This window comes from Pocillopora verrucosa, chromosome 4, assembly GCF_036669915.1.
Source record: "Pocillopora verrucosa isolate sample1 chromosome 4, ASM3666991v2, whole genome shotgun sequence".
Lineage (NCBI taxonomy): Eukaryota > Metazoa > Cnidaria > Anthozoa > Scleractinia > Pocilloporidae > Pocillopora > Pocillopora verrucosa.
The window spans coordinates 15580901-15599445 of record NC_089315.1 but is presented as its reverse complement, the minus strand read 5'-3'; the positions used below and the strand labels follow the sequence as shown (position 1 = coordinate 15599445).

The 18545-nt window shown below is 39.0% G+C and overlaps 2 protein-coding genes across 8 annotated transcripts in view; both read right to left on the bottom strand.

The window, feature by feature from the left end:
• Nucleotides 1-590: 590 nt before the first annotated feature.
• Nucleotides 591-8151, bottom strand: LOC131796339 (fibropellin-3). Of its 7 annotated transcripts, XM_066165038.1 has the most exons (7): nucleotides 7801-8151; nucleotides 7424-7546; nucleotides 6658-6734; nucleotides 3500-3600; nucleotides 2534-2636; nucleotides 2265-2452; nucleotides 591-1797 (listed from the first exon to the last, which is right to left on the bottom strand). In XM_066165038.1, the coding sequence occupies exons 4-7, from the start codon at nucleotides 3584-3586 to the stop codon at nucleotides 1561-1563; spliced, it is 615 nt and encodes a 204-aa protein (XP_066021135.1). In that variant the 5' UTR covers nucleotides 3587-3600; nucleotides 6658-6734; nucleotides 7424-7546; nucleotides 7801-8151; the 3' UTR covers nucleotides 591-1560. The 7 variants fall into 7 exon arrangements, with proteins under 7 accessions (XP_066021135.1, XP_066021136.1, XP_066021134.1 ...); XM_066165039.1 differs by lacking the exon at nucleotides 7424-7546 and having other exon boundaries at nucleotides 3500-3612; XM_066165037.1 differs by lacking the exon at nucleotides 7424-7546.
• Nucleotides 8152-8803: 652 nt separating this feature from the next.
• Nucleotides 8804-18545, bottom strand: part of LOC136280200 (low-density lipoprotein receptor-related protein 5-like) — a 29972-nt gene continuing 20230 nt past the window's right edge. Inside the window, exons 13-23 of the mRNA XM_066165019.1 lie at nucleotides 17837-18237; nucleotides 17358-17489; nucleotides 16705-17110; nucleotides 15340-15740; nucleotides 14565-14681; nucleotides 13509-14051; nucleotides 12887-12927; nucleotides 12441-12523; nucleotides 11894-12123; nucleotides 10699-10843; nucleotides 8804-10251 (exon numbers count right to left, since the gene is read on the bottom strand). Coding sequence (XP_066021116.1) covers nucleotides 9912-10251; nucleotides 10699-10843; nucleotides 11894-12123; nucleotides 12441-12523; nucleotides 12887-12927; nucleotides 13509-14051; nucleotides 14565-14681; nucleotides 15340-15740; nucleotides 16705-17110; nucleotides 17358-17489; nucleotides 17837-18237 — 2839 coding nt within the window. The 3' untranslated portion in view covers nucleotides 8804-9911. The remainder of the gene's footprint in view (nucleotides 10252-10698; nucleotides 10844-11893; nucleotides 12124-12440; nucleotides 12524-12886; nucleotides 12928-13508; nucleotides 14052-14564; nucleotides 14682-15339; nucleotides 15741-16704; nucleotides 17111-17357; nucleotides 17490-17836; nucleotides 18238-18545) is intronic.

Here is an 18545-nt window from a genome sequence, read left to right as displayed (position 1 = left end):
CGATTTTCACTCCAGTTGTACGCCTTTGAACAAACAATTAAGAATTACAGTTACATAACGAGTTCACCCATGCTCAAGCCTACTGTGAAGCCATCGGTGACTGAAGTCCATTCTTGCAGAGGTTTCTCCATTTTCGGATGCTTCCTATTAATCTTATGGATCATTGTCTGATGGGTGAGAGAAGGGAGCCAGAACATGCATTGGCCAAGACACTTTGGAGAGGTTTCCCGGGTATAAATGGATTGAAAATACAGGGATCTTTTGAAAAATCTAAGGTCCTGTGGAATGTTTTGGCATATTTTAAGGAAAACTTTGAACGCACAGTTTAGAATTACAGCTAAAGGACGATTTCACCCATGTTCTTGCTCATTGTTCACCTATTTTAGCGACTGAAATCCATTTAACAGCGGTTTCTCCAATTTTATCCCAAAGGATCTTTTTCCCATGCAAAATAATCAATTTGATCCCCCCCCCCGGAAAAACAGTGGTCCAAGAGGACCCCGTGTCAGTGTAAAATTTTACCCTTCATGAGCGGCTGTTATTGATATCGACCATTACAGGAGACTGTATAACAACAACTTTATGTGCACGTCAATATAATTAATTTAATGAAACTAATTGAAGAAACTCATAATTTCACAACGAGATGGAAAAAAATTTTAAAGTGCAAAAATATGTCAAATCAAAAAATAATATACCGGTAAAAATCTTATCAAAATAAATTTAAAAAAACTATCTACTGTACAACAAAAATTTTTGGCCCGAAACATTACACGGTCACATGTTTGCTTGAATGAGTTAAGGCTGGATATTTTGGACGGAACTAGCTTACTGTTAGTTTTGCACAAATGGAGGACTTGGTGCCCGAAAGAATATGCCGTTGGGCATACGGCTTTAAACCTACCTACGTCGCATACACTTAGGTAATATTTCTAAGCGTGTAAAATAAAACCTTAAGGAATATAACATAGCACAGGCTTAGTAACCTTCAATACATATCCACTTTCCTGATGTTTACTTGAATTAATCAAGGCTGGATACCAGAGCCATGGCTAGTTTCTCACAAAGGGGGTTCGAAATGCTTTTTTTGGAATACATGCCGTTAAGAATAGTTTAAAACCTAGGTACAATGTATGTTTCTGAGCAAATAATACAGGCGTTTTCAGTTAAAATGTCTGAGTAATTTCCCAGTTTTCAGGATTGGCCGTTGCTTTTGAAGCTACCCATGCCTGACTTTGTACTTCACTCACTGAATTGCTCCAAACTGTTTCAAGAACTAGAATTTAAATGATGAACGAGGAATTTGTGATTAAGGACCATGCCACATTAACTACAACAAATCGAAAAGAGTGGTGAACACTGAGGGTGTCGTGTCTAAAGAAACTGTTCTGTTGTATTATTTTAGCCAGTTCGAGCCCTGTGAGACAAGAGCCCTGTGAGACAGGAGCTCTGTGAGACAGGAGCCCTGTGAGACAGGAGCCCTGTAAAGAGTTGAGCTGCGTTAAGCGAGAGGACCCGAGTGCACAATCCAGTGAGAAGCACTACTCAAATAGGGTACGCTTAGTAGCATAGCATCCAGCCCTTAGACTCCGGTTGCGAATCGTCAAAAGACGGCAACTTCTCAGGGGTCTGAGGCTTCCTTGTAAAGCGATCCTGGCCGATATGAATGGATTCCAAGTGTTGCGCACCATCTTCCGGGTTGGGGGTCATAATCCAGTTAGTCAACAGAACTTGTTCACCATCGGCGCCTCCTTCTTTGATGCAACGTCCGGTCCAGGTCGCGGTATACCGTCCATTCTACACAGCAAAATTTTTTTAAAAATGTAGTCAATTCCTACTTCAATGGTCATGAACATGACGTGTTAACCTCTAGCTTAGTCAAACTAATGAGATATTAACGTCAAATTCTCGATATTAAAAAGGCAAAAAGGTTCTAATCTACACACAAGCTCAGTGTCCATTCTGTCGGAGTTTATCCCGGTTTCATACCGACCAGAAATATTTCTACTATTCCTAAAAGAGTGTAAGTTCATCGCTGGTCTACCCCCTTTCCCCCTCAAACATTTAGTTAATCTTCTTAGACAGTTCTTTGGTACCACTGTATTCTCCTAGGATGGCAGAGGTACTGTGAGGGTCAAGTATCTTAGTCACTGACACAGAACAAAAAATTCTCAAACAAGAGTCCAGCACGATAACCAGGAGGTTACAAAGTTTAACCATGACCAGTAAGACTCCTGCAAAAACAATGTAATTCTCTTACTTACCTGAAAGTCGACGGTAAAGCGAAATCGAGAAGCGTGTTCGTCTTTTCCCACAAAACCAGTCAATTTTTCTTTGGCAGGTTTAGTACCAGGTGTACAGTTGAAGTAAAATCCCATCAACTCTCCGTTTTCCAGAAGGATGATTTGCATCTTTGAATCAAACTGGTTGTACCAGGTTCCACTCAAGTCACCTGTGGAATATTAAGTACATTAAGAATAATGGGAGTAACTGTAAAATAACTCGACGGAATCAGTTGAACAGGTATACTCACCGCCTGCGGAAGAAAATGCACGGTGCCACAATGACTTATTTATTTTCACGAAGGAACTCTGCTTAGCGCCAAGTGTCAGGTTGTTATGATGACCAGCAAAGTTCTGAAAAAAAAAAAAGTTATCAAGTAAAGATCATAAAAGGAGGACACATCCCTGGGCGTGAAATTCTGTGATGCAACCAAGGTACAGTAATTTTTTTAGTCGCCTAAAAAGAAATAAATAAAAGGGGGGGGGGGGGGGTCGGAGAATTTTGGGGGATCAAATGGATTTCGTCGGAGGGGTCGGTCGTCGCTAAGAGAATATAAAAGTGGGAACCATAGAAAATCAATTGTTAGTGAGAGGGTGGTCATTGGAATACTACAGAGCCTTAGGGAGGGGTTTGATAAAATTTATTGCGGCACAATCAAAATCCTCCGACCCCCCCCCCCCCCCAATGCAAAATGACTAGTCCCTCAGTATAACCCATCCTGCCCCTCCTCTACGGCGTTACTCCTTTAAAAGATTACTCTTCTTTTACTCTCTATGTTTAGAATGTTAGTGACTTCGCAAGATGTGCATTTCGATTTAGTATATGATTGTAAATTTTATCCTGTAAATCTCGAACTCAGGTCACGTCCCTGGCGGTGGACTTGTTTCTATGATTCACGGTAATTTTACGCCAGATATCATGAACTTGGTTGATTTTCGAAAAGCATAGATAATATCACTTCATTCCTGTGTCATGTTCCCAGGTGTAGATAACAACTGCCGCGGTTGTGTCAGAGAATCAGTATAATAATTTCACGCTGGACATTTTGCTTCCTCCTCCCCCCACCCCACCCATGGTCCCCCTCCTCCCGTCCCACCCATGCTTCCCCTCCCCCCGCCCCACTCATGCTTCCCAGCGCGATTTTTTAAGGACCCAAGAAGGACGGTGAGTTTTCAAAACTTATGAATTCTGGACATGTGCATGTTTCTGAACTTACCGTATGTCGCGATAGCGTTGAAACACCAGCTGTCCGACACGGCCTTGTCAAAAGCGGCACAGTTTCCCTGAGCAGATGTCTCCACATTTTTCTTCCTTTACCTACGGAAAAATCTGAAATTAAGACACAGAAAGGATAGTTTGATCCAGATTTGGAAAGAGAGTGGAGGGCTTGCTTACTCCTCCAAAGCTGCCAGAGGATTTTTCATCTTTTCCTTTTTTATTTATTTTGAGGGGATATGTGATAGTATGAAAGAGCGAAACTCTCAGGGGAAGGGATATCAGTCAGCTTTAGCACTTACAGGGGTGGGATTGGAGATCATCAGAGAAAAACTGAATGCTTACTAATAGGATCAAGGAATAAATACAAGGCTCATGTTGGTTTTTTTTGTCTCTATAATTTAATTAAGGAGTGTTGGTAATGCTGCCTAGTTTACCCGAAGGTGATTTTCGTCGTGCTGTTAGCCTTCGAAAGGAATTTTATTTTTCGGGGAACAAATACGACCCAGACAAATGGAAATATCCTGCAATACCATTACGACAAGTTATGATCATGTTAAGTGACCTCTTTCTTAAACGAAGTTAGGTCAGTTTAGAAAAGATTGCTCATTTAGACTTTTGTGAAGATGAGATATCATACTGGATTCAGAATTATCGTTACTGTAGGATTCAAATGAAAGCATCAACATGTAATATTGCTGTTTATTCCAGAAGTATTACCCCAAAAATCACAGTTCCGATGAATAGCTTAGCATAATACTGTTAAAGGAGCAAAATTTTGTTCTTGCTCATTTGTATGACCTAGATTCTTCATTCTTATTCCTTCATCACTAATTTAGTGACTTGAAGGCAGCTTGGGTTACGTTCATTAATTTTTTGGCAACGAAGGTGAAAAGATCAGTTAAAAATCAGTTCACGTGCAATAACAAACTGATGTATGAGCCTCATCTCAAGGATTATAAACCCTCTATTGTTTGCATTTTGCATTCAAACTTACCCTGAGGCAGCGTTCGAAAATACAACACAACTCGCGCCAGACCGACTGTTTCGACTTCACGAGGGCACCAACAAGGCTTCTAGTTTAACAAAGTTGTTCTCATTCGAAAATGGATGTGACGATTTAGACCTTAAGACTTTTATATTTAAAACAAAGGAAAATTGAAACCGAAAGTGCAAACGAAGCTCTTTTGTAAATGACATCATGTGCTTGAGAGCTATTTTAGTAGACTTCAGGACTCAGAGGGTCCGGGATAACCGCACTGAATCGCCGCTGAATCAATAAATGTGTCAGACAACACAATTACAAATGACAGCTGAATGTGCGAGAAAAAAGCATTATAAGAAACGTCCACCTAAGTAATCATCCTAGTATTATCGATCTAATTTAGACCACTCAGGAACGCTAAAAATAGTTAGGGAGCTTCTAAGGGTAAGGGATTAATTGTCAGTTTATTTGGATCCCAAAGAATAACATAACATTGACGACTGATCGAAATACATGCGTTGAAATTGAAACTGAAAGTGCTGAGTAAAGGAAAATCAAAATTTCGAGATCACGCAATCACGAAATTTACTTTTTGTTTAGCAGGAAGTGTGAAATTTTCAGTCATACTTTTCCATTGTTTGTAACTGATATGGATTTTCGATAATTTTAGCAATGATTGTTTTGACAAGCTGCACGCATGATTTAAATCGACGCAACATAACCAAGGGGAATCCCCGCGAAATTTATGACATGTAAACAATACTAAAAATAGATAATATTTTCAAAGTGCGTGTTCGACTACCCACCAAAAAAATTAACGTTAAATGCATTAAACGTATAATAAAACACACTGGCTTATTAATGTATCGCCCTATCATTACTTATCGCCAAAAAGAAGACCGCTCGAAAACGCTGAAAAGAATTATCTATTTCGATTATACTCTCGACTGCAATTTCGAGCGGAAAATGAAAACATCCACTTTTGAGAAAGCTTAGACCAAAAGAGAGAAATCACGTTAACCTAGATAGTATCTTCTCCTCTTGGTTACTTTTTCCCTCACTTTCTTGGTTTACAAATAACAATTTTACTCTTTCGCTTCTTTAGATCCCTCGCGAAGCATCAACAATGCAAGATTGCTAATTCCGAAGTCGTCTCGCAGAATTTTACGGTTCCAGCGACAGTTCTGGTAATGATATTGACTTTTGAGAAATCTGAATGTTAAATAAACCAAAACTACGACCTAATTTTGCTATCTTAGACAAAGGAAACGCAAGTTGAAAATCATGGCACAAGTTGTCGAAAATTCAACACTTAATCGACTGGAATTGGACCAGAAGCCCCTTACTTCAATAGGAAGCTGGCGAGATCTGATAAAAAAGAGTAAAATAATTTACCTTTGATTGATGACTAAGTCTTTCAAACAACCTCCTTGAAAGATTTCCCTGATATTGTGTCTATGACGTTCAATGCTGCTCTGATGAGCTCTACTTTGCTTAACCTATAAAACGTAACTACACGGCCTATAAATTATTAAAATATGCTGCAATTATCCTTTTTTCCGGCCGATTATCCAATGAGACCGTTGACACTTCAGAATTTAATTGAATTTCACGCTGTAAGGTTCCAAAATTACAGAATTTTCAGAAACGCTGACCAAGCAATAACTTTTGATCTCTGCCCAAACATATTTCATCTTTATCGTGTGAGAAATGTCTTCTGTAAACAAATTTTTTTCTAATGACGCATCGGGGTTTGGCCAGAAAGTCAACTTTCGGTTTCATGTTTTCCATACTTGCGACTCTTTCGCTATTTTCCGGGTGTTAATTTGAAACACTACAACAACAGAAGGAAATTTCGTGATTTGATCAAAGGCCAACTCATAATAGATGGATATTTCACCATTTGAATATAGATTTATTGTTTAGTAATGCATTCCCCTTTTAACGAAGTGATAAACTACGCTGTAAGTGATGGTAAAGACCCCAACCATTACTTCCTGTTTCTCCTTCAAAGCTGAGTGACACGCACAGTTAATTTGAACATCTCTGTCTGTGTAATAAATAAAGCCACGAGGAACAAATTCAAAACGAATATGTGCTGGATGATGCTTTGCAAGAATCAGCCTTGGTTAACAAAAGAGATCTAGAGCAAGTTGGAAGTAGAATTTTCTAACCTGTTAAAATTATAGTGAAGCTTGTAGATTGCTATGCCAATACAACCAAACTCATGTAAGGCTTGACTGTTGTAGGCCTTCAAAACACAAAAACAAAGAAAGATCACATACATTGTATAACCATGGTTTATTTGGTTTATAGTTCTTGTCAATAATAAACACAAGTGATGGAGCATTGAGAAATCTACAGCAGAAAGAGCAAATACAAGATTTAAAACTTGCTAAGTGACAGTTAAGAATGAAATCTGCATGATTCGCCTGTCAAACTTCTTCTTAAAGGAAGAAAAATTTATGCAGGAGATTCACCCCTAACTCCCCACCTCCCAAACAAAAAAAAATAAACATATTTCTTACCAAGAAATTTGAAAGAACAAATTGGGTAGCTCACTGTGAGAATTTTGCATCTTCATTATTTTTAAAATAGATCATTCCAAAGGCAGATGTAATCCTTAAGTACCTCAACAATTATAGCCTTCTTCCCCCAAAGAATGGTAGTGAACCCCTAGAATAAACCTTTTCAAAGCAACATTTTCCAGACAATTTGAATATGTATGGCCCAGATTCATAGTGATCCATGAGGTATAGATTCATAATATAACCAGAACTGTAACATGGAGTAATTAGACTAGCTGATACTGTAAAGACTTCTGGGTCCCACCCTATACCTTTACTCCCTTATGAAAAAAAAAAAAAAAAGAAAAGTGGGTTGAGGTTAAAGCCTACAATTGAGCCAAGTCACTCATTTGGCTGTAACTTATCCTCATACCCATAGCATAAAACAACCAGAAAGTACAGCTAATCCCCACTGGGTGGAGTGCTTGCCCATCCCAGGATACTCCTCACATTGCAACAGGTTTTCCTGACAGCTTGCTCCTACCCATTTGTCCACCTGGGTAGAGAGAGGTAGGGTGAGAGTAAAGAATCCTCCCCAAGAATGCACTGCAATGATGGCTCTTACTTGGCATAGAAGACACAGTATATGTCACACTATTGTTTTTATTGTTTTCATTGTTTTCTTATTTCCAGTTGTGATGAAATTCTACTGTGACGAATACTGTGTCTTCTACACCAAGTAGGAGCCCCAATGACCTAGTCAGGTACAGAACCTGGTCAACTAAAGGCTCAAGTACTAGTTTTTCTTACCTGGTTCAGCAAAGAAATGAATGGGAAAGTCCACAAGATTCAGCCAGGAGGTTGGTCAGTCAGTTAGTAAGTCAATTACTGGTAGTCAGTCTGTCAGTAAGTTAATAAGTCAGTAAGTAAGCCAGTCTCTCAGATACTTAGGTAGTCAGCTTGTTCATCCATCAGTCCATCTATTCATTTGTTCATTTTCTGTTCAGTCAGTCAACCAGTCAGTTGGATAGTCAGTCAGTCAGTCTGTCTCTAGTCAGTCAATCAGTCAGTTGGCCAGTTAAACTGCAAACAGTCCTGCACTCAGTCAGTCAGTCAGTCAGTCAGTCTGTAAGTCAGTTGATCACTCCATCCATCCATCTGCCATTCAGTAATTATGGACCAATCTAACCTGATCTGATGAGGAAAAGAAAACAAATTAAGGAAGAAGAATTTTGGTTTAGTGGTGACAGTCAACTTAAATAGAAGTAATTCAAACATTGAAAGACCTCTGAAATTACTAACATGAATCAGATATCAAAAACGGACACATTCCGAACATTGAGTCGACGAGCCCATCGTCCCAATTTGTTTACAGTGATCAGTCATTTAAGCCTTTTTTTTTTTTCTGGAAGGACTATTGTTATTAAAAAGGAATGAGTTTCCATAAGTTTCTTTCAAGGAGGGCGGGAAGGAGTAGGATGCCGGCAAAAGGAGAAACACAAGAACATAAATGGCAGTCAAGACTCGGTAAAAGGAAAACAAATAGATATGATGAATAACGCAAAATGAAGTGCAAAAAAAGGAGAATGGAATGCCGTATCGGCCTAGCGCAGAAGGAAGCGAGAAAGAGACAGAATAGGGAATGAGAAGATTTCCCTCAGAGGCCGCGATCAAAGAAAACACAAAAAAGAGAAAGCAAAACGAAACACTGACCCAATACGGGTAATAGGAAATATATAATGAACGAACTAGGAAAGATATTAAGCTAGGTAATAACATCAACAGGGATTATAACATGCAAAGTAAACATTGAAACATGATTAACCCAAGATCTTTAATCTTTTCTCTCTAACTGTGATTATTTGAAATAACACTGATGGAAAAAATATTTAATTTTTTATGACATTAATTTAACATTTAATTTTTTATGACATTAAAATAACTCAAGAAACTTTATTTCGCTCAATTAACGAGGATTTCACACCAGGAATGAATATACGCAAAAACTAAATAGATTAAAACGAAAAAAAGCCAATCGTGATCCATTCAAAAAGCAAAAGTCAAATTAATTTGCTATAATAACATAAACAGAAAGGTGCATCTAACAATTTCAAAATGCATGCAACATTAATATTGTGATAAGGAATATCGTCAGTACTTGTAAGAGTAATGTGACTAATTCCTTATTCTTTCTTCTCTGCTGCCCTTATGACAAACAACTATTGCATAAAAGAGAGCAAGGGAGATCCTTCTCAAGCATTCAAGAGGTAATACCATCCCAATTCTCTTCAACTGGAGCCTTCATGCTAACAGCAGTAATCGTGCGAAGGCTAATAGTTAAAAATCGCTGTGCATACTTTTTCTAAGACAACAGAAATCTATTTGATTCTACCGCCGCCAAGAACTGGATGCTAAAGCGTAGCTTCGTCATAATGTTAAAAAAAAATTTAGTTATTGCCACAATTTATACAATCAGATTTTCATGCTGACCCTATCCTTTTCCTGCCTCAAGAGAGATCGCAAGGCAAACTAAAGGAATATAAAAGGTGAATTCAAACTAACAAGTTTCCCTTGGCAGTGTAGATGGAAAAACACGCACTTTCGTCGGTTTTTGGGAGGGAAAATGAAAAAAAAAAAAAAAATGAAAAAAAACCGTTTGTGCCAAGCTTGCGACTAAAGGAATTGAAAGAATCTCTCTTTATTCCAACATCGAGCCCCAAAAAAAGCCGATAGGGATGTTGTGGAAATATCGACTCCGGCATGTTTTTTGTAGCTAAAGCTCTTAAGAAATAAACAAAGAAAAATGAAGTTGCCAGGGAAACCTAATTCACTCTCGCTACAGCATGTTACTATCAATGTCTTCTGTGCTATTCTACAAGATTTACGTAACTAACTCTATCAGCCAACCCGGATTCTTTCGCCTAGGCCTCTGTCTTCTTCTCTTCAATGGTGGCATAGCGATTTTCAGAATCTTCGATATTTGTAGGATCTTTAGTGAATGGCACACCATAGGTTGGGTTACTCATAAAAGTTTTTTCGGTTGCTTGCTGTGTGGCGTTGTTGTTGTCCAAGGATCCAACCCCGTTGACTTGCTCTTGTCTGGATATCACCGATCCACTTCTGTGGTGGATGGATTCATACGTCGTGTTTTCCCCGACATACCCTGGGTTTTCAAATGTAACCATAGAATTGGCTCTGGGGTGCACAAAGTCACTGTCCAAATATATTTCGTCTGTCCTTTTCCCTGTATGATTTCTTTTGCTGTAAGACAAATCGGACATATCTTAAGAAAAAAGGAAACAACCGCAACAACAGTCGGCCATTCTTTATAAATGACCTTCTGTCATGTTTATTCTCTCCATTTTCAAGTATAGAAATAAATGAAATTTCCAATGCAGTTACAGTTTATTGGGACGTCTCCGAGCTCCAAGGGACTACGTCGCGATGTTTCGTGTTATTTTTTCTGTAGCAGGAGTAAGTGATTTATAATAGAATGAAACAATAAAATACTGAAAAGCTTTCTAAAGTACACTGAGACTCCAAAGCGCAAGAAGGTGCAGAATGGAATATAAAAAGGAAGGAGAATGACAAGGACGAAAAAGATTAGCAGGATTGTAAATGTCAAAGCCAAAATATGTTGGCGTACTTCAAAATGACTGGTCGATTGACTGATTAATAAAAGAAAATAACTTCTTTTGAAAGCCTCACCGCATCATTTGGTAAACGAAGAATACCACGATTAGCACCAACAGAACAACAGTGCCTCCTAACCCAGCAACAATTGGCACGTTTAACGTCTCTTTATCCTGAGTAGACCTTTCAGCATTTGTTGGATTCTCTACCTGTCTTTTGCCTTGAAAAAAAGTTAGAATGTGATAATAGTTTAAACGTTTACAAGTGTCTGTGATACATATCAGGTCCTAAGTTTTGATTGGTGCACAGGCCCTGGTATCTAAGCTCATATACCGCACGTACCTCAAACATGGTATTAAAAAAAGAAACAACTCCTGCAATGTTTGACACAAATGTGGATATATTATATAATAATCGTCGCCAAACTTAGTAAAGTGCATAAAGGGGGCAAGTTTCTAAAGAAACTGTGGTACTACGTCAGTGGGAGAGTATAACAGGGTAATTTAGTGTGAACAACTGAGTTGAAAACGGAAATTGACCACCGTAAAGAGTTAACGTTTCGAGCATTAGCCCTTCGTCAGAGCGATTGCAATTGCCAATTTACATTTTTAACTTAGTTGTTAACACTAAATTACCTGTTAGTATATAGTGTACAAGGGAAGGAATCATACCGCTTGGAGCACTTCATATAAAGTCTGTGATATAGGCTTTGTGAAGGAAGGGTGGGCGAAACGAAAATCTATTCCTTCGAAATCGTTAAAACGTTCCGGTAGATATCGAGAATTTTCGGCACATTGACTGAAAATTAGGGTCACACAAATAAGCTAAAGTTAACCACCCAATTGATGACTCAAAAATGGAGGCCAAAAAAAAAAAGATGTGAAAAAATAAACGTGACTTAAATCGGCGCAAAGTTTTCAAGGCAGCCTTACTTCGATTTTTTAGGATAACATATTGAAGGGGTGGCTTATGAGAATTAGCTCAGTTTGTAACCATAACGCTTCCTTTTGTCACGGTCATTGACCAAGCTACAAGCTTTGAAATCCCTAAATTTCTGAAACTCTGCATTTATTGATGTAGAAGTCGGAGTCTGGAGACAGAAGTGTGTGGTTCTCCATAGCAAAGGAACCCAGAGGAGATACTAGCTAGTCGTCCATTAACCTACAATAGATCTCAAACTCTATGGTATGTCTTGCTTTCATATTATTAAAAGAAACTGGCTGACCGCCTTTTTCCAGAGAAGCGCGATTAAGGTTAAAAGTGTTATTACCAATCCTAATGATCGTGCCTCCGATGGCTGCCCCAAGACTTTCTTCACTTTTCTGGAGTATTTGTTCCAGTGTAGCACGAGGTACAGGTTCAGGAACCTGGCCTTCCTCAGATGGAAATAAAACAGCTACTTCTACTTTCAAAGTATTTTCCCCACTAATGGAAAGTCCAAGTATTTTGGCGTCGGAAGCCACGAATTTCTTTTCCGAATTAACATCTCGTTTTGACATCCTGCAAGTGAATTTTAATTCACACTTATTTAAGGAAAAGCCTAAAATGCGGTGGTAGGGGGAGGGGAGGGGGGGTTTGAAAAAATTCGCTGATTGACAGATCTGGTCTGAAGGAGGTGTTGAAGGTGTTGATATTAATAATAAGACTGTCAAAAATTTCCTCTGACGTAAAATTCACGAATATGCGAGCGTTTGTCAATCAGATAAAGGAATTCGTTTAATCTGCATTTTGATTTTTTTTCTCAAGTTTTTTTAAATAAAGAAGGTCAACTCTCCAATGCAAGGAGGGCAAATACATAAATCAGATCCTACCATTACCTTGCACATTCTTCATCTCCGCAAAAAAAACCCGTGCAAGCTTTTGCCACTGCAGCTCGGAAGTTATACGTTGTCCATTGTGCCTAAACAGAATTCAATAAAATGAAAATAGGATTGTGCTATCTGGTGAGAAGTTTGTTCAAGATAAACACAACTTGAGTTTTATTTAGCTCCTGGCGCTATTCATTTAGAGCTGTTGTTTGTAGAAAGTGGAAGAGATGAAAGCGAATCCACCGAAACAAACTTATTTGGTGACAGAGCAAAGGATCCGACATTGGAAATTCAGTTCCAAGTCCACTTTAAAAAAGCTAAATCTTTTCCAGATCTAGATGCGGTTCGTAAGGAAGCAGTAGCCATTGTTTTTTCTAGAGCTCATACGGTTATTGGATATTCGTCAACCAAATGGGGGAAGGGTGTCAGCAAGAAACAAAACGCAGCATCCTTACCTCGTTTTGAAGATTTACCTCGACTTCTACGGCGCTTGAACCTAAAATGAGAACAGCATTCTTAAAAGTACCTCTTGCAATTACATTGATGTTACTGAGAGATATCAAACGTTTCACATGATGTTATGAAGTCCTTCTAACAAGCACTAATTTTATTTCTGGGCAGCTTCTTCACTTTCATTTTGAGTTTTGCAGCTAACTTTTGTATTGATCTAGAACCTGTGTTATGATTTGCATCTTTTGTCCATACTCGTGTTTTCTTACCCTAGTTGATCTTTTATGACTACTGACACAAAGGGGAGTAAGATATCCTTAGTACCTCTCTAGAATAGGAATTCTTACAATCTAGCCTGTAATTTACTCCGTTTTTAGTTGAAAAGTTCTCATTTTCGGCCTGTTCCTGCATAAGTTCTTGCCCAAAATTGTGGTGCATGCGGTAGATCTAAGGACGACGAAAATGCGATTACAGCAGAGCACGGCCCAGATAGCTAGATTACATGTACATCTCTACCATCTTCCCCGCATACTAATTCTCTGTGGTATAAGGGAACAGATGACCTGGTTTAACCAAATCGGCTTGATAAACAAGAGTACAAGCTCAATCTAATCGATTTACGCTTACCAACGTAAACAAGGCAGAGGTCCCAAACATAATACTTCGGACACTCGCAAAAATAACCAGGGATTACACAAGATCCTCCATTTTTACACTTGTTCGAACGACAATCATAAGGACCTGGAGGAGTTGATTGTTGTCCGGTGGACGACTGCTGTGTGGTGGCTGACCGCTGTGTGGTGGATGACTTCTGTCTGGTGGATGACTGCTGTCTGGTGGATGACTGCCGTCTGGTGGATGACTGCCGTGTGGTGGATGACTGCTGTGTGGTGGATAATTGCTGTCTGGTGGATGATTGCTGTCTGGTGGATAACTGCTGTCTGGTGGATGACTGCCGTGTGGTGGATGACTGCTGTCTGGTGGATGACGGCTCTGTGGTGGCTGACTGTTGTGTGGTGGCTGAGTGCTGTGTGGTGGCGGAGTGCTGTGTGGTGGCTGAGTGCTGTGTGGTGGCTGAGTGCTGTGTGGTGGCTGAATGCTGTGTGGTGGCTGACTGCTGTGTTGTTGTGGCTTCAGGCGTACTTGAAGAATGTGGAGAATAGAGGCGGACTGATTTCGGAGAAAAAAGATTCTGATTAGACATAAATAACAGTAATTCGTCATCTGAAGAAGGGCTAACGCTCGAAACGTCAGCTTTGTAACTCTTTGCGGTGGCCAATTAAAGTTATCAACTCAGTAGATAATACTAAATTACCCTGTCATAATCTCTCACCGACACAACACCACAGTTTCGTTAGAAACTTACCCCTTTAAATAAAGAATAACTTCCTTTGGGAGGAAAATTCTCATGGACGTTATTTGTTATGAGAGGAAAAAACTTTATGCACTCGACGCTTAAAGTAAACTTGCCCGAAAAAAATGTACGAGTACAGTGTGTTTGGCATTAACAATCGGACGGTATGTACTGAGCTTACTCGTCGAGTAAAGGAAGCTGTCGTTCAACTGTCGTTGCTTTGTTTTGTGTGGACCTGACTTGGAAAACGTCTGGCAAGGGTATATTTGACTGAAATTCTCGATATAGTTAGTCGAAACCAAACGGCCATCCTCAAGTAAACCACTTACCAGAACTAGAGCAATTTTCACCGGGTTGCAGGTAGTCTGGACACGAGCACCGATATCCATCCGGTCTCAAAAGGCACAGGTGAGAACACCCACCATAGGACTTAGAACAGGGGTGATCTGGTGACGAAGAAACTTCAATATAGTCAAGCGCTCATTACCATGAGAAATGCAAAGTGACCTGTTTCCTTTTTTTGATAGCTTTTGATTTGATCTCCTCCAAATTTAAACGAAAAAGTAGGAGTCCACCTCCAGCTCCTAGTATACCTATGTATACAGTAGTTTGGTGTTTGTTAATCATTGATTGGAAACTAAGTTACTAGTTTTCATTCTTTGCCTCAAACTATCATGATAACTTGTACAAACTAAGAGAACATAAGCTTTTGTTGAGCTTTATCCGCGAACTGTATGATTACGGATTTAATTTCAAGCTAGAACGCAAGATAAGAATGAGTCTAGAAATATTCCGAATTATAGAGAATATATACCTTTTTTCATGCTCTTAATGTTCATTATTTTTCATATTCCGTCACACCATCTCTCTTTTTCAAAAAGTTGATAATTGCACAAAATTATTTCTGGGGTAAAACGCCTTCAGTTGAGTAGATTAGTAGTAAGGAAACCATTAATGATTTTTTCACAGTATCCAGAAGGCTGAAAAAAATAGCCATTCCCTAAAGTTGACGGCACTATGGAGGTCACTTCAAAATGTCTCTAAAGGAGGTGACTCAGGAGAAGACAAAAAAGACATAAAGCTAGGGTGTTAGAAGTTGCTTACCTGGGAGAGGTTTATTCCTATCATAAGCATGTATATACATGAGTCGACCAAGGCCCTTGGCAACAACTGTCATGTTTGAAAGTGTCTTCTTTTCCGCTCGATTAACAACATATAATCTCAGATCCGTCCAGTACAAGTGATCTTCGAGCAGCGTCAAACCAAACGGATATGGTAATTTAGAACTATCTTCCATCAAAGTTGTTATGGTGTGACGTTCAAAATCATAGTATTCAAGGACGTTAAAGTATGCGTCTACCCAGTAGAGCCGATTATTTGCTTCATCTAAAGTGAGACCATTTGGCCAGTATAATCCTCTTTTTACCAATATTTGCCGACTGCTTCCGTCCATGTTAGCAACTTCAATCTTAGGCACAGTACTCCGGTCACACCAGTACATCAACCTTAAAAGCAGCAAAAATCAAGAAAGTCGCATATCTATGGCAAATGTTCCCGCTTGACGAGAATGGCTGATGGCGAAAGAAGAAGAGGTTGTGATGGAATCTCTTAAACAGCTCTTGTGGTACATCAGTAAAGTGAGACCAGGGGATTATAAGGTTGGTTGGGGTTAGTCTCTTAGTTAGACATAAAGGTGTGCGAATTTTTTCTTGAAACAAATTGGCACTGATATACCGTTCTGCAGACTCTCGTTAGCCAAAACTTACCTACTAAGAGCTAAGAGCTGAGAGCACACCAACTGTTTACGCCTAACGGTTAAAATTTTGGCCATTTCACGGCTGCCGTTAGCCCAAAATGACACATAATGACGGATTGTAAAAGGGAAAAATGTTTACGGTTAACTTTTTTTCACGACTATCGGTTTAAATCGGTCAATTTTACGCCTAACGGCTAATGGTTAACTCCATCGAGACCCTCGTTTAGAAGACTATTTTGAAACTGTCTTGAGACCACTAATAATGAAAACAAATTGCTATTCTTAACAAAAAGGTTACAAGGTTTGTTTCTTTCCCTTTTATTTCCTGGGCAGGACAGGCTTTCGTCTGTGAAAAAAACAAAATGATCCAAAGGCATGCATGGGAATATAGAACTAAAGTAGTAAACCTCTTTTTTAAATATACTAATTTTTTTTGCAATAGAGTGTACAACAAATAACGTGATTCCTAAATAATTGGTTCAACAAGATCATCTAATAAAAAAAAATAGATTAACGTGCTCATCAGAGTACAAAAGACCATTGTACCTGGTGACCTCGTCCAATGAATAAAAAAACCAAATACCATGTTCTCACAATACGCGCGATTACTCACCGAATTATTTTATGCGCAATGCAGGATGCGCAGTGCAGGATGCGTTGTGTATTACAGAGGAATCACCTGTGAGAGACAATGACTAGGTAAAAGTATTTACCCTTTAGAAAGATCAAGAATTATATCCCTTGGGTTGTCTAGATCCTTGTCGATCAGTACTTTCCTCATGTTTCCGTCCATTCTGCAGACTTCGATCCTTTTAGTGGAAATGTCACTCCAATAGATGTTTCCTCCTACAGGGTCAACAGCAAGTCCATAAGGATTATACACATTTACAGAAACGAGAACTTCTGGTGATGTCCCATTTATGAATGCCCTTCTGATACTGTTTAGGCTGACGTCTGTCCAGTACACTCTATTGTCTGTAATGTCCATTCCAAGTGCAACTGGTCGATACATGAAGGCTCCTATCGGCAGAGCTTTGACAAAAAAATTGGATTCATCCAAATCGAGAATGTAAATTTCGGCATTCCAGTCATCAGCAAACAGTAAGAATTTCTGAAAAACTGAAAGAACAATGCTGTTAGCTCAGCGAGCTGAATACAGTCAAAATCATCATTTAAATTCACTGCAGTAACTGATAGGAAATTGAAATTGAAACGCAAGAGTAACGCTGTAACGCGAGAGTATCGCTGCAATTCTAACGATAATACAAGAATTGGATCTTCTCGTAGTAAAGCTGTTTATTTACATTATGAAAGTTTATAGAGTTAAGAATTTGACTAGTTTGTTAGAATGTGGCATGTGTCTTACTGTATGTCTGTGGGATACAGGTTTTCTCATCTTTCCACAGTTCGAGATTGTCGGGGCATGCGCATTTGTATCCCCTCGGTCTCAGAAGGCAGAGATGAGAACATCCACCAGAAGACAAGGAGCAGGGATGGTCTAAAAATAGAGTCAAAAGAAATATTTGTTAGTTTAAAATTTATAGAAAATAATCGTGAAAATTGGACACACTTAGCAAAAACGTACGCGGAGAATGTATATTTTTCCATTATTAAGGAATGAAAAGTCAAGCGGTAGTCTCCCGGTGCGACTGCCTGGAGTCGACAAAGAAAGAAATAGCGAGAGGTTGTATTATTATAAACTTGTTAAATAGTGTAACTGCTGGAGATTATTTCATATCATTAATATTGAAACGAACAGATGTGTAAAAGAAAGAGAGAGAGAGAGAGAGAGAGAGAGAGAGAGAGAGAGAGAGAAATTGAGAAATGATCAAGACTGATTGATACCTGGAAAAGTCTGATTCCTGTCATAGGCATGTATATCCAATGGTTGAGACAAACCGCTAACGAGAACGGTTGCATTTGACGGAGAGTCTTTTGGCGACTGATAAACAACACCCGAACTTGAATCGGTCCAGTAAATTTTATCTTCGAGCAATGTCAAACCAAATGGGTTCGATAATACATATCTGTCACGGAACAGAGATGTAATCGTATGACGCTGTAAGTCGTAGTATTCCAAAATATGAAACCATGCGTCTACCCAATAAAGCTTGTTATTAGCACCATCCAAGGTCAACCCATTAGGCCAGTAAAGCCCTCTTTTAACCAGTGTGCTTCTATTATTTCCATCCATGCTAGCGACCTCAATTTTGTGGCTGGTACCCCAGTCGGACCAGTACATCAAACTGTATTTAATTAAAACAGAGGGAATCGATTATTACAAGTTGTGAAACCTACGAGACTAAGTTCGCGACGGAGTCGAAAACAAGCCTCAACTTAAGTAAACTAACATCTTATTAATGATGCAAAAGATACTCTTATTTCCCTCGACATAAAAAAAGACTTTGATTGGGAGATGACACATTCCAACATTAACCATTCTTAGAACAGATGAAGACGGTGATACTATGAGTCAATGAAAAACGACAAATTTTTGCACCAATTCGAAACGTGCAAGAAAATTAAGCTTTATTAGGCAGGAGTATGAAAAAGG